Source organism: Zootoca vivipara, chromosome 7 (genome assembly GCF_965207765.1).
Source record: "Zootoca vivipara chromosome 7, rZooViv2.hap1.1, whole genome shotgun sequence".
NCBI lineage: Eukaryota > Metazoa > Chordata > Lepidosauria > Squamata > Lacertidae > Zootoca > Zootoca vivipara.
In genome coordinates this window covers 29,622,202-29,637,763 of record NC_142590.1, presented here as the reverse complement: position 1 = coordinate 29,637,763, position 15,562 = coordinate 29,622,202, and the positions used below count along the sequence as shown (strand labels likewise).

At 42.8% G+C, this 15,562-nt stretch overlaps 1 protein-coding gene and 1 long non-coding RNA gene across 7 annotated transcripts in view; one reads left to right on the top strand and one right to left on the bottom strand.

Moving 5' to 3' along the window:
• The window catches only part of LOC132592432 (uncharacterized), a 55,140-nt gene extending 52,011 nt beyond the window's left edge, over positions 1-3,129 (bottom strand). For 3 of the 6 annotated variants that reach the window (XR_015951006.1, XR_015951004.1, XR_015951005.1), the window contains exon 1: positions 2,923-3,129. This is a non-coding gene — a long non-coding RNA (uncharacterized LOC132592432). The remainder of the gene's footprint in view (positions 1-2,922) is intronic. The other 3 variants (XR_015951002.1, XR_015951007.1, XR_015951003.1) reach the window with 3 other exon arrangements.
• A 1,458-nt stretch (positions 3,130-4,587) lies between these two features.
• IFI44L (interferon induced protein 44 like) lies at positions 4,588-13,167 on the top strand. The gene is made up of 8 exons (XM_035122859.3): positions 4,588-4,727; positions 5,764-6,259; positions 6,356-6,407; positions 8,274-8,469; positions 9,558-9,710; positions 11,008-11,179; positions 11,844-11,944; positions 12,809-13,167. The coding sequence occupies exons 2-8, from the start codon at positions 5,887-5,889 to the stop codon at positions 13,019-13,021; spliced, it is 1,260 nt and encodes a 419-aa protein (XP_034978750.2). The 5' UTR covers positions 4,588-4,727; positions 5,764-5,886; the 3' UTR covers positions 13,022-13,167.
• Positions 13,168-15,562: the final 2,395 nt, after the last annotated feature.

Here is a 15,562-nt window from a genome sequence, read left to right as displayed (position 1 = left end):
CAGGTGTTTACCCTTGGCTGACCTCTGCTGGTGCCCTGGGTCAGCGCTTCCTGCAAGGATGCAGGGAGCTAGTTGAACCAGAGCTTATGCAACCACTCATTTTCTGTAATCAATAAAGTTGTGGCCTAAATTATGCCAAAAACCAAACCAAAATCTGAGTCATGTGTGAATTTATTTAGGGGGGAGGTTTCTGGGTCTGAACAAGCAACTTCCCACAGCAGTGCAAACAGACAAAGAAAGAAAGAAAGAAAGAAAGAAAGAAAGAGTGCAAGTAAGAAGCCAGTTATGCTACGCAATGTACACATCCCATCGTATTAACAATAAAATAGATGTTGAAGAAGAAGCAAAATAAGAAGTCTATGGGAAAGCAGTGAGAAGCTGCAAGTTGGTGTGTGTGTGTCCTTTCCCCTTCTTCAACATCTCACACTATCTGCCTCCAAAGCTTGTTTGAGGTTCAGGTGGACTGGTTTAAGCTGCCCAATTAAGCAAAGTCAACAATGATGAAATGCATCACAAAAAAAGGGCGAAAGAGGATAGCAATTTGCATAAATTTTGCATATGCTAACATATTCACATAGACACACATTTAGAACTGATTATTGCCAGTTAAATAGAAGTGTGGCACATTTCTCGGCACAGTAATGCAGCCAACAGACCTATGTGCTCCTTCCCTCTCTATATCACAAACAAAATATTAGAAAGGGAAAATAATCCAAAATCCATTTTAGGACAATACCTTTAGTAGGCCTAGCAAAACATTGCAACCATAAATGTATCAATCTTGTTTTTCTCAGCATTTCATTTTTTTTGAACATTTCAGCATTTCTGAAAGTAATGCAACATCCTTCAAGATACCGAGCCATCTTTTGGCACTTTCGACAAGCTAGAGTCCAGTGCTTAAATAAACAAATAAATGCAGATGAATTATGACATCTCTAGAAACCACGAGCACAGATGTCGTTTCTAAACCTGTGAAATGAAATTTTGCTTAGTTATATAATTGGTATTGTCTACACAAGGCATCTGACATGAGCGTGTTCCAGAACCTGATGAAGGAGAAAATACAGAGAGGAGGGTGGCAAGAAGATGGGAGATGAAATGTGTTGGGGTTAGAAATGCAAATCGATTTCATTGTATACTGTATGATTCAATCTACCTTGCAATTCATGTTGGAATTACGTGTTGAAGTACAAAACTATACTAAGGGGGCCATCTTGTGGCAAATGGAAGTATTACCAAAAACCAGGCACAGCTGATTTACAGATTAAGGATTTGGTACAGTATTTCTGTATGGATCTATGAGTTCAGTGAGAGGTGTTGAGTGGCTTATATTTTATTAACTTAAGCAGGTTGCAATGCTATGCATTTTTACTAGGGAGTAAGCTACTGCACTTACTTCTAAGCAAACACCCATAGACTTGGCTTTTTATTCTAGTACAGTATTTCATTCCCAGTATATACACTTCAACACCTATGCCATTATCAGGAAAATTAGATCAATGGATTAAGGCATTGCAAATCCATGTATAATGGAATACATTTTTTTTAAATTGCAGATTTTACAACTCATGCTGGAAATCATTACCAATTTCACTGCAGAATACCTGGTTAAAACTCATTTTGGGGGCAGCGGTGGTGTGTGCGTTGGGATTTTCACCCACACATACCTAATGAATGCAATATTTTTTTAAAAAAATGTTATTAAAGGCTGCATAAAGTCAAATAAAATAAAAACATTGTGGTATAGGGCCTGGAGAAGCAAGGTCCAATGTCAGGGTTAAGGATGCCATTGAAAATGGGCAGGTTCACGAGTTTAGTCTCTTTGTTTGTAGGTTCGACTGCATAGTTCCTCCATTCCATCTCCGAAATCACTGCAGACTTCTTTTTGCTGCCAACCCCAACTCCATGAGCTCCCCCTTCACACCTGGAGTGAGCTTCTGCAGGTCTGTGTTCTAAGGCACAACGTCTGCATGTTGTAGCTGTTCCTTGGCAGCTGAATTCAGGACTTGAAAGTAGCTCACCCGCCTCAGGAGGGACTGCCTGCAGATTTCATCTGAGTTTGCCATCATCACCATTTTTTAAAAAATCATAGTCATTTGTTGATTTCCCAGTTACAGTCAATGTGGAGACCTCCATAGTTTTGGAAAATAAACCAAAGTGAGATGCTAGCATTGAAGCAACCTGTTATCCAAAGCGCAGAACAGATTCTGAAGCAAATTTTCTCTTAAGGAAGAGCCACAGCTTATTCCTGTTTTAGAGATAGCAAAATGAAAAAGGAAATTGGAGACTTGCTCAGGACCTCAAAAGGACCAGCAGCCCAGCAAGCAGATAACCAGGCACCTGTTCAGAAGATATGGGAAACTCATTCCAGGTGTCTTCCTCTCACATAGCAGAGGGCAAAACACAACTGAATCTGATATTATGGCTTTGAATGATTGCAAGCAAGGGCTGTTGCAACAAAAATACTGTGTCTGCGCTAAAGTGGACTTGAAAAGGCAAGTCTTGTGAGATTGTGCAGTGTGATCTCTGTTGGTTTTTGCCCCTGACCCATGTAGGACTCACCTTCACTCTCCCCCCACCAAGCAACCCTGCTGGGCATTGGTCAACAACACCAGACCTCTGATCAGCTGTGGAAGCAGGAGCTGTGTCCTCTCATTCTCTTTCATGTGAGCCAGTCCCTTTCCCTCAGGCGGCACCACAATTCAGGAAACCCTTTGTTGTAAAGCCTCTTGATAAGTTGAAAGAAATTCGCAGGCGTTCCCTCTCCTCCTAGTTACTTCCGAGTGGCATAGATACCCCGTTATATGCATGATGAAATACGTGATCTGGAGCACACTCAGTTGCCATAAGAACAACTATTTATCGAGCAGAGATTATGTGAGGAGGGAGAAAAGGTACAGAGGAATAAATTGGTGCACCTACCATTTCTTTCCAATGGGTAATGCAAGTTGAGTTTTGATTACTGCCACAGAGCTGAGAAAATAACTAGCAAACTCGCAATGCTTGAAGTACACCTGAACAATGGCGTAACTGTTTTGCACAAGCCTGTAAAGAATAGCTCCTTTGTTCTTTCAGCATGCCTCCTTTGTAATAGGAGTAATAACTCCCAGAAAAAGATGTATGATTAACTGATCCATGGGCTACAGACTATGATTCCTGAATGTTCTGATATATGTTCACGGAACAAGAACATGCTGTCTCTGCTTATTATATTTTGTGGGGAGAAGCTTTGTATGACTTTTACCTTGACTCACCTATAGTAGTGTGTGTGTGTGTTCTCAAAAATAATGAATAAGCTTGAGAACTTCATAAGGAGAGGAAGCACACAACCTTGATGGCAGAAAGCGAGGAGGAATTAAAGAACCTTTTAATGAGGGTGAAAGAGGAGAGCGCAAAATATGGTCTGAAGCTCAACATCAAAAAAACCAAGATCATGGCCACTGGTCCCATCACCTCCTGGCAAATAGAAGGGGAAGAAATGGAGGCAGTGAGAGATTTTACCTTCTTGGGCTCCTTGATCACTGCAGATGGTGACAGCAGTCACGAAATTAAAAGACGCCTGCTTCTTGGGAGAAAAGCAATGACAAACCTAGACAGCATCTTAAAAAGCAGAGACATCACCTTGCCGACAAAGGTCCGTATAGTTAAAGCTATGGTTTTCCCAGTAGTGATGTATGGAAGTGAGAGCTGGACCATAAAGAAGGCTGATCGCCGAAGAATTGATGCTTTTGAATTATGGTGCTGGAGGAGACTCTTGAGAGTCCCATGGACTGCAAGAAGATCAAACCTATCCATTCTGAAGGAAATCAGCCCTGAGTGCTCCCTGGAAGGACAGATCGTGAAGCTGAGGCTCCAATACTTTGGCCACCTCATGAGAAGAGAAGAATCCTTGGAAAAGACCCTGATGTTGGGAAAGATTGAGGGCACTAGGAGAAAGGGACGTCAGAGGACAAGGTGGTTGGACAGTGTTCTCGAAGCTACGAACATGAGTTTGACCAAACTGCGGGAGGCAGTGCAAGACAGGAGTGCCTGGCGTGCTATGGTCCATGGGGTCACGAAGAGTCGGACACGACTAAACGACTAAACAAAAAAACTGAGACCCACTTCACCCCCACCCCATATGCTCGCAGTCATTTCAGCTTTGTGTGGGATTATATCTTACTGTCTTGTAAGAAATTTCTACAGTATTCTAGTTCCATCTTCCTCCATATGAGCTGCTCCTTCTCCTTCTCCTTCTCCTTCTCCTTCTCCTTCTCCTTCTCCTTCTCCTTCTTCTTCTTCTTCTTCTTCTTCTTCTTCTTCTTCTTCTTCTTCTTCTTCTTCTTCTTCTTCTTCTTCTTCTTCTTCTTCTTCTTCTTCTCACTCGTAGCCGAGTACGATTGTCTTCCATAAACGCGGTTTTAACAATGGGTCCGTAATGGATCCACACGTCCTTCCACAGTGGGGACATTGGTTTCACGGACTCCAGGAAACCCGAGAACGCGTGTCACTGCTTCCTGAGCACTTCTGACTTTCTCTTTGGTTTCTCCTTTGCCGACACGAGCTGCTTCTCGGAGGGAGGAGGGGAAACCCGAGAACATGTGTTACTCCTTCCTGAGCACCTCTGACTTTCTGTTTCGTTTCTCCTTTGCCAAAGCGAGCAGCTTCTCAGAAGGAGGAGGCTGGTTTGCAGACGCTCCAGGGTAAAACAGAGCTCTGGACACAGGAAAAAAAATACCCCAAAGCTGGTAAGATCAAGTCATGATGATATTTTCCTGCCACATGCAGCTATTAAAATAGAATGGGGACTTGTTCATGGTTGCTTGGCTGCACCATACTGCTTTTGCTGATTCAGCAGCTCAGCTTAACAATTGCTTTGTATGTATGTTTGTGAGATATTTTCTGAATCTGATCCTTCAGTGAAAGGGAAGCTTTCGGGAGGGCACAGAAATTTGCTAACTTTATCTACAAGCACCGCGTGGAGTCAGAAAGCCCCGGCTGGCATTGTCTATGTGAAAAGAAAAGTATTCTTCGCCATCTAGTGCTGCTTCCTGTTTTACAACCGTTAGATGGGGGAAAGCTGCTACATATTTGCAGATCGACTGTGAAAACCTGGTGCTTATTTAATACAGCAAGCTGAAGGCACGCACAGAACAAGCCTCCTCCCCATGTTTACTCAGGCATGTTCAATGGGGCCTAGCCCCCTAAGTATGGCAGCTGCAGTTCACAGACCAGCAGCACAAATCTCTGCAGGTTGAATCAAATGAGGTTCTTATTGTCAAAGCTTGTTCTCCATCTCCTAGCATGTCTTGGGTGGGGCTGTAGGACTGAAGTCTTCTTAATGTCTACTCTATGGAGGCTTGAAAGAGAAATGTGGCGTATGTTTTTTGAAAGCCTTGATTCCAGCATGCTCCTGCTGCCCATCACTTTATGGGTGTGTGGAGGCATGACTTGCTCCATCAAAACTTTATGCTCCCAATTGTTCCTCTGAAAAGCTGCCTTTCCTGCTCCACATCTGATGTCATTTGGGGCAGGCAGGTAGGGATTGCTTTCTGAAAATGGTCTCCTGTGCAACATGGGAGGCTTGGAGGAGCATGCTTGGGCCAGAGGTTCCCCATTCCTTGCCTACATTGGCTGGCAGTGGCTTTCTGAGTTTCAGACAGGGATATCTCCTAAACCTGTCTTGAGATGCTGGAAATTGAACTTGGGATATTCTGCCACCTAGATTTGGCTGTTCCCAATTCTAGAAATATTTATATTCCTGCTACCTCTCCTTTCTTTCAGATTAAGGATGGCCCAATCTCGATTGACCAAAACCGAGAGAAAGGCGCTGCTGGATATTTTGGGATGCCAACATCTAAGCCTTCTCTATAAAGCAAGTTTGCATACCTACGATGTCAATTTGTAATGAAATGCAACAATCAGGGCCCAACTGTAGTTGTGGGATACAATGCAAGTGGCTATATCTTTGGAGGCTTTACTGAGCAGAGTTATGCTTCAGCTGGGAAATACCTACTTGATAACAATGCTTTCCTCTTTAGATTGAAAGGGAAGGGGCAGGAGCCCAGCACACTAAAATTCCCAGTCAAGAATGCTGCTGAGGCTTTCCTTGACAATGGTGCATATGGTCCTGTTTTTGGAGCTAACACACTTGTATTCCTGTCACAAAGCAAGAACAGTGTTACCACAAATACTAACACTAACAGTTACACATTCAATGCAGAAGACCTACATGGAAATGACCTAGTCCTTTTGGAATGTGAAGTATATCGAGCTGAAGGTGAGCAGAAATACAGTAATGATTTAGAAGTTATTTCATATTTTGAAACCATTTGATTTGCCTTCTTGCTGATACCAAATTTTATTTTCTCCTTAGGGCTGAGTAGCATTTTGGAAAAACCATGGCGGGAGATGACATGGACCGCTGAGTAGGTTACTGACTCGAGAAACACTCCCCCCCATTCCCCCCCACCCCACACAACATTTAGGCAAGCCAGGGGCATTGATTCATTCATTTATTTAAGGCATTTATATACAATTTAATCCCTATCATTTCCAAGTGGTTTCAAAGTTACCCCAGTTCAAGGGCACATTACAGCTGGGCTAAAGCACTTGACCAGTGAGGGCCAAGTGAGGGGTGTGGCTTGTGGATAGTTCTGAGGGGTAAGATGGAGGCCTGGAGGACCACATTTGGCCTCTGTGCCTGAGTTTCCCAACCCCTGCTTCTAACAGGTTTCACTTTCTTATCTTTCCTTTCCTTGGCTAGTCATCCTCTCAGGTACATGGTCTAAACCAGGCATCCCCAAACTCTGGCCCTCCAGATGTTTTGGACTACAATTCCCATCTTCCCCGACCACTGGTCCTGTTAGCTTGGGATCATGGGAGTTGTAGGCCAAAACATCTGGAGGGCCACTGTTTGGGGGATGCCTGGTCTAAACTACTGAGCCTCTTGAGCTTGCTGATCGTAAGGTCAGCAGTTTGAATCCGTGCGATGGGGTGATCTCCTGTTGCTTTGTCCCAGCTCCTGCTAACCTAGCAGTTTGAAAGCATAACAGTGCGAGCAGATGAATAGGTACTGTTGGAGTGGGAAGGTAAATGGCATTTCTGTGCACTCTGGCACTCGTCATTGTGTCCCCTGCGCTAGAAACTGGCCACATGACCTGGAAGAAAGCTCTCTGCAGACAGATGCTGGCTCCCTTGGCCTGAAAGCAGAGATGAGTGCTGCGCCCCATAGTTCAGGGGTGGCCAACCCCCAAGAGACTGCGATCTACTCACAGAGTTAAAAACTGGCAGTGATCTACCCCCGTTTTTTAGGGGTTCAGCTCAAAGTTGTTGAGCTTTTTTTAGGGGAGCCAAAGTTCTTGAGCTTCTTTCACAGATCACAGACGTCTGGTGATTTGCCAGCCTTATAGTCAATGTAGAAGGAAATCCCGTTTCATTCATTGCGGATATAGAACAGCATCCTTATCCCTTGTACATCATTTTATTTTAACAGTATCACTATGCTGCTGGGGTCTGACAGGCCCCTTTCAAAAGTTTGTGCTAGAAATAAAATTAATGATTGATTTCAAAATGACTCCATTTTAACATCAAAATAGCATTTATTGATATTGCAAAACCATGACCCAATATGAAATGAATTGGTGTTGCATTGGAGTCTATGGTGCTAACCTAAATTCATCTGTGGGCTATCAGGGAGCACTGGGTAATAAACAGAAGCATGCACTATGCTATTTGAGGCTACAGCTTTACCTCTCATGACCCTGGCCTCAGATATCATCAGATGATGGGCAGCTGGGTGTAACTTGGTCCTAACGGCCTGGCAGGTCAAATGGAGAAGGCTGCCAAGCCCAGTGAGGCCCACTGGAGATTAGTTTAAAAGCCAATCACTTCATGAAGGCATGTAGAATGATGTCTGCATTTTCTTCTAGATGTATTGTAGGGGAATCAGGCAGGGAAGGAAGATATTGTATGGGGCAATGGGCTAAAACTGGTGGTAAACAGCAGAAATTAGTCTCCAAAGAGAAATTATTTTGGAGGTGGTATTTAAGCAATTTCTCAACAGCTGTGTCTTAAATGTGGCCAGTTTAGGTCACTAAACATGTAGGTACTGTATGCTGAATTTTAGAAGGTTTGTACACATTATCTTCATTTGATTCACAATTAAAACCCCAAGGCTTTAACATAATAGAGTGTTGCTTTGCTTATCAACTTTAACACTGTATAATCCAGGATATATGTAGTTATGATGAAGCTAATATGGTTAATAGAGATGTATTTTGCTACCTTGGCAGGAAAAGAGAAGCGCTGATTAAAGAAATAAGAACTTACAAGCCTTTCTCGGATGCTGTGCCCCAGTGTCGGGTTCTGCTCATTGGGCCAGTTGGAGCGGGGAAGTCCAGCTTCTTCAACTCTGTGAACTCAACTTTCCGAGGCTACGTGTCAAGTCAAGCTGCAGCAGGATCAGATTCCACAAGTCTGACAAAGCAGGTAGCTCTGCACTGCTAAAACAAAAGTTAAAATGCATTCAGTATTTTTCAATCGATGTTTCAAAGGTATTGTTTCAAAATATATTGTTTATCCTAGCTATAACGAATGTGCATTTGGCAAAGAGAATTCGTGCCTGACAAGCCATTTAAATCTGGAGACCTGTAGATAAGGGTGATTGAGTGGAAATAACTGCATTTTTGCATGTGTGGCTGCATTTTGAAACAAACCATTTGTCATTAGGGGTAACTGCTGAGACGGTAAAATTTGTAGGTGATGCATTATTTAGAGGTCATATCCTAAGCTGGCAGTGAAGAGCTCCAAAAAGGATACAGTGGTTACCTTGGGTTACAAACACCTTGGGTTACAAAGTCCGCTAACCCGGAAGTAGTACCTCGGGTTACAAACTTTACCTCAGGATGAGAATGGAAATTGTGCGGCAGCAGCGGGAGGCCCCGTTAGTGAAAGCACACCTCAGGTTAAGAATGTTTTCGGGTTAAGAACTTCCCTCCGGAACGTATTAAGTTCGTAACCCGAGGTACCACTGTCTTTCCAAACATGTTGGCCAATAACTAATGGCAACAAAATGATTTGGGCTGACTGATTGTAGCCCATAAGCATATGTTGGTACAGGAGCGCCTCTTGATGAATGCCAATTGTCCAAATTTTAGAGGAACCAAATAACGTTGGAGACGGAGACTCATCCATGGCAGGGACACACACCCAGATAGGGGCTTGCTTGGCACAGCAGGACGCGGTGAGCTCCCCATATCCCACTGGGGAACCTTTCCAGGATTTTTGCCAAATACATCCTGGCTTTCCTCTGCCTGAACCTCCTCGCTGCCCATGGAGGGCAGCAAGGAGCAACCGCCATTGACTTGTGATGTGACCGGAAACCCATACTTAACTTGCCTTTCTAATCTGTTTCTTGTGTAATGGAACTTCTGTGGTTTTATACAGAGCCACAAAAATCACAGGAGGTTAGTATATATCCTAGTAGGTGAAATTTGTCATTTACATATGTAAAATAGAAAGGAAAGCAGATAGGAATAGATTTCAATATGGTGTGATTTGCATTTTTTAAAAAATAGTATAGGACTTATCAACTTAAAAGCGGAAGCGGTAGAACTCCACTCCCAATCATTTTCTGTGATACTATGGGACTTGAAGCTCAACACAGCGCTGGTCTGGACATTGAGGATGTGCGCAGCATATTGGAGGGCCATATTCCTGATCGGTACTCGGTAAGATGCATCATCTATTGTTCATTTTAGATCGAGAGATTATCATTTAGGAACCTCTGCTTTTCATTTCTAATTTACTTATATAATGCAAACATCACAGTTCCTGTGGTCCACCATTATCACCCCAGCAAGCGCAGCTTTATTTTCCCCAGTGGTTTGCCAGGCTAAGGACTGATTTGCATCTACGAATCGATGACATGGCTTGGCAACACAGTTGCTAGAAGACTGGTCCTTGAGGCAAGCTGATCATGTGATTTGGCTCGCCATGGAGCCATGGTAGTTTCAGCCCTTGTCATCAAAACTCATCTTCTGAGTAAAAAAAATATTGAAACACTCTGGGAAATATCTCGTAGATCGTGCTGAGCAGCGTGAACAAAGTTGGGTTTTTAGTTTCCGCCTACAATTGAATGGATGTGCAAGGTAGACCTCTCTTTGGGAAAACCCAAATAGCCATTTGCTCCGTTTGACCGCCAAAGAGCAGTCCCCCTCTCCGAGGGGGGAGAGCGTTACGGGGAAGCAGTGGAAGAAGAGGAAATGTGGATAAGCCCTTAGAGGAGAATTCGGGAAATTGCTTGCTGTAATGGTATTCTCAGTACTAGATTGAGAATACCAGAGTACTAATTCAGGTACTACACTCTCACCACACTGGGTAAAAATGCTTTTCAAAATGGGGCAGCAACTGACTACATGTCCTTTTCAGTGTACTTGTATGCACAAATGGTCACATTACATATCAGAGATGGCTGCTTCATAAGCACTACGTGGGGGCTGTCATCTTTTTGTATGTAGGTTCTGTTGGCATATGCTGACCCGGGGCTAGCGCGAGACTGCCCCAGAGCCGGAGCATTGCCCTGTGCACATTCCTGGCTGATTAGGATAGACCAGTGGCACAATAATATGTGATTGTTCTCTTTTGAGAAGAACAACACACACGGATAATGAAGAGCCATGAAGTAGGTCTAAACTACTTTATTGTGGGCTATTTAGAAAGTGCATTCTCTGCTACCCAGCTCAGAAACTCAGAGCTGTGCATTTTGCTTCCAGCACATCAGAGGCCAGAAGTGAAAGTAAGGAAATACAATGACATCACATGAGTAAAGGCAGATAACACACAGTTCCTTTCTCACGGTAAAATCTCAGATACACAAATCACACCACCCCTTACTGCTGCAGAAGCTCAATGTACAAATATCCCAACAGGTTCACCCATCCCTATGTCTCTCACACAACCCTATGGGAATCTGATTGCGTTGCAGCTATCCTATATTTTTGCTTCTGTTACCCTTTTCCTTTTCAGTTCAATCCATCCTGTGTTATGAGCCCCAATATGCCAAACTATATCAAGTACCCTTCTCCAAAAGACCGGATTCATTGTGTTGCATTCATTATTGATGGGTCCAAGGTTGAGATCCTCCCTGAGAAGCTGGAAGAAAAACTGAAAGACATCCGTCGAAAAGCAAACGGTTTTGGTCAGTCTTTTAAATTTATTTTACATTTATGTTTTGATCAACCTCAATACCAGTGTTTCATTGCCAATGCAGGATGATTGCTGAAATGGTCCCTCAGCTATGTAGGAAACACTGACCATTGATTGTGAGTTGATGAACTTCTTATCTTGGTTTCCTGAGAAGGATTTAACACTTCTACTCAAAGCTCACACCTTTTCAAAGAAAAATGATTAGAGCTTTTTTATGGAGCAATGAGAAGCAGACCATATTGTCCCCACTACTTGAATATGTTAGAAGCAGTTGTGCATACCTGACCACCTGACTTTTCAGATTGTCTCTTCTCCCTACTTCATAAGCCAGGGCTTAGATCATTGTACTTGCTTTATCAGACAAGGGCTGATTCCTAGAAATTTAAATATTAGCTTTTCAAATATGTAGAGGAATTATTCACATGAAAGATCAGCTCCACCAATTTTCTCTTAAAGCATGAGACAGCCTATCCGTAAATGTCTTCCCCAAAAGAACAATGTAGTTGCTATCTTATTTCATATTGTAAAAAATGGCTTCTAATAGTTCTTCGCTCATTGCTAAATAAACAATAATAATTGTGGTGCCTAGTCCCAATTCAAAACGAAAAAAATAAACATATATTGTACTCCTTTTTTATAAGCTAATCTTCTTACAGGTGTTCCACAGCTTGTTATTCTAACTAAAGTGGATCAGATTTGCCCTATTGTTGAGGACGATACGTCATACGTATACAAAAGCATGGCTGTTCAGAAGCAGGTAAACTGTTAAATTAAAAGGTATCTTTAAAGCTAGTCAGGCTTTCCTTTGATATTTTAATCTTTCTGTTACTTTTTCTTTCCTTAATTTGTTTTGCTCTTGCGTCTTCGGTTTTTTATGTCCTCTACTCTGGGCTAATGAGAAGAAACACATTAAGGTAATGGCTGGCTGATAAATGTCCCTGGACTCAGCTACACAGATACAAATAAAACGTTTTAAAAGAGTTGTAAAGTGCAGTATACAAATGTGACACTAGCTGGCGACAGTGAGCTATATTTTTCAAAACGTTTTTTAAAAAAGCATTTTCACAGCGTTTTTAATATATGTGTAGATTCCTTCCCTGTGTGAGAGTCAGGAAAGGGAAGATCTCCCAGGGTGAGAGGCTGGGAAGGTCCATCCCTTTCTGTGTGAGACAAGGTTTAAGAGCTACCTTTGAGGGACGACTGCATTTTTCTTTCTCTTTCTGTTTAGATTAGTTTGTTTTTTATTGCATTGCATTATGAAAAGCTGTTATAACATAATTGTGCTCTAGATGTGCAAAGCAGGGCTGTTGAGGTTTGTAATTTGGAGAGTGTGTGGCCTGAAGAAAATCCTGAGCGTCAAAGAGAGGTTCACCCTGGTCTAGGGCATTAAAGGTCATAGGGCATTAAACCAACACTTTTAAGTTGCACCTGGAAATGCACTCGACCTTGTTTCTTGAAAGTGGCCCTGAATTTTTTTTGTTTGGGGTCAGTGTGCAGAAATGGGACATAAACATGTAATTAATTAATATGGCCATCAGTGGCCTTGTGTCAGCTGGTGGAACCAAAGGGGTATAAAAATAGTGTTCTCTTGGTAACGAATCACATTTTATTTCCTTTACAGATGCGGCTAATGGAAGCAAAACTTGGCATCCCCCTGTCTCATATAGTTCCTGTTAAAAATTATTCCTCAGAACTGGAACTGAGGAATGATGTTGATATCCTGATACTTGTGGCAGTGAGGCAGATGCTTCGTTTAGCTGAAGCCTACCTCGACGACTGTGATGATGAACGTTTGGTCACTCGTTCCACGAAGGATTGTTACGCTGAGCCTTGATATATTTACTGAAGTGATATGCCAGATCAATAAATAACTAGGGATAAGATTCACTTCCATGTTGATGAGAAATATTTCAGGTGTTTTTCTATCTTTTTAATGTCACTGCTTCTTTAAAACAAACAAATAAATGCATGTGAAACTCAGTGTATGAATGAATCCTGAAGTTTGTTGTTGTTTAGTCGTTTAGTCGTGTCCGACTCTTCGTGACCCCATGGACCATAGCACGCCAGGCACTCCTGTCTTGCACTGCCTCCCGCAGTTTGGTCAAACTCATGTTCGTAGCTTCGAGAACACTGTCCAACCATCTTGTCCTCTGTCGTCCCCTTCTCCTAGTGCCCTCAATCTTTCCCAACATCAGGGTCTTTTCCAAGGATTCTTCTCTTCTCATGAGGTGGCCAAAGTATTGGAGCCTCAGCTTCACAATCTGTCCTTCAAGGGAGCACTCAGGGCTGATTTCCTGAAGAATGGATAGGTTTGATCTTCTTGCAGTCTATGGGACTTTCAAGAGTCTCCTCCAGCACCATAATTCATAATCCTGAAGTTACCAACTGCAAAATATGTCACCCCTGTTTCCTGAAGTCCTTACTCAACTTGGAGGATCCTGAAAAAGGGGGAAAGGAAGCAGGAAAAGGAAGGGTAGACTGTTAGCCGGTTGCTGACAGAAATCACAGAAAAAGAACTATCCCAGTAAGAGTACATAGTGCTGCTGTGCATAGATTTTTCTGAAATTCTTGCTCATATTGGGGGCATGCTAATAATTGCTTGGCTAATCTCAGCAATGCAGCGGTTCAAGGTTAATAAACTTTGTGTCTCAGAACTGTACGGATGTTTAGGACTGAATTGCTGCCTTCCTGTGCATTTACATCTGCTACTTAAAGGAACTTGTTTGGGGGTACATGTTCCAGAGATGCCACCGTAGTCTTGGCTGGGCACAGGAATCTGTGGCTGGCATTGCCCATGGTCAAAGCAATTATTTAGTGCTTTATTTCCTAATAGCGTCTAGCAGTGTTTTCTATCATGGTTGCCTGTTGGGAGCTTCTCTATGTTTTTAAGCTGTTCAATGAGGAAATGGTATTTCATCCTTTTGGAAGTTTACCATTAGCATCTGTTGGCATGTTCACAGTAGCAATACCAAGTCCCACTGAGAGCAAACTTGTGAAGTTATAAAGACCTTTATAAAGCTACAAAGATATTTTCCCCAATTCAGCCAGCTAAAGTTCTCAGATTGCCCGAAGGGGCCACATAGGAATGCATCAGAAGGCATGCATTTCCTCTACATCTGGGGTGAGGCGGTATACGACTTAAATTTCCTGAACAATAATTTACCCTGCCGAAATACCTGGTGTTAGTCAAATGTAACATACAGTGGTACCTTGGTTCTCAAACTTAATGCGTTCTGGGAGTTTGTTCGACTTCCGAAACTGCGAAAATCAAGGCGTGGCTGCAGGAGCTTCCTGCGCTCAAGCAGAAACTGTCAGATGTTTGGCTTCTGAAAAACGTTTGCAAACCAGAACACTTCCTGGTCTGCAGCATCTGGGAGCCAATTTGTTTGGGAGCCAAGTGGTTTGAGAACCAAGGTACCACTGTAATTTGATCAAACCTTGGGAGGAAAACAGACTTGAAATCTGACCAAAAATATTTCTGAAAACATAATTTTTGTATGTGTGATTTCTTCTGTTATAAAATGTTCATTTCAATTAGAGGTGAAGTCTGTTATTCGTATTTGTCTTTCTTCAGGGTTTTGTTTTTAAATGTTGATCAAGTTTGCCCTCTAGTGGAAAACAATGCAGACAATTTAAGAAAGATATGGCACTTTTCTGAATCATACTGAATTTAGTGGCTTGTTGATGAAATAATGAGATGGTCTTGTGGAAAAGAAGGGATTTCCTACAGCCCTTTGCTATGTGTAGTATTCAGCTCCTGAGGGTTTAGCCTGTGCTATCTGCTTTACTGCAGGAAGTGTTTTTATTCTTTATTCCTAGCAAGAACACCATTCCAGCTGTGAGTTACTTTGTGACTAGGGATGCGGGTGGCGCTGTGGTCTAAACCACTGAACCTCCTGGGCTTGCCGATTGGAAGGTCAGCGGTTCGAATCTGTGCAACAGGGCTCCCATTGCTCTGTCCCAGCTCCTGCCAACATAGCATTTCGAAAACACACCAGTGCAAATAGATAAATAGGTACCGCTGCGAAAGAAAGGTAAATGGGGTTTCCGTGTGCTCTGGTTTACATTATGGTGTACGCATTCCACCAGAAGCGGTTTAGTCATGCTGGCCACATGACCCAGAAATCTGTCTCTGGACAAATGCCAGCTCCCCTGGCCTGAAAACAAGATGAAGAAGAGTTTGAAGATGAAGAGGAGTTTGGATTTGATATCCCGCTTTATCACTATCCTAAGGAGTCTCAAAGCGGCGAACATTCTCTTTCCCTTCCTCCCCGACAACAAACACACTGTGAGGTAAGTGAGGCTGAGAGACTTCAAAGAAATGTGACTAGCTCAAGGTCACCCAGCAGCTGCATGTGGAGGAGCGGACACGGGA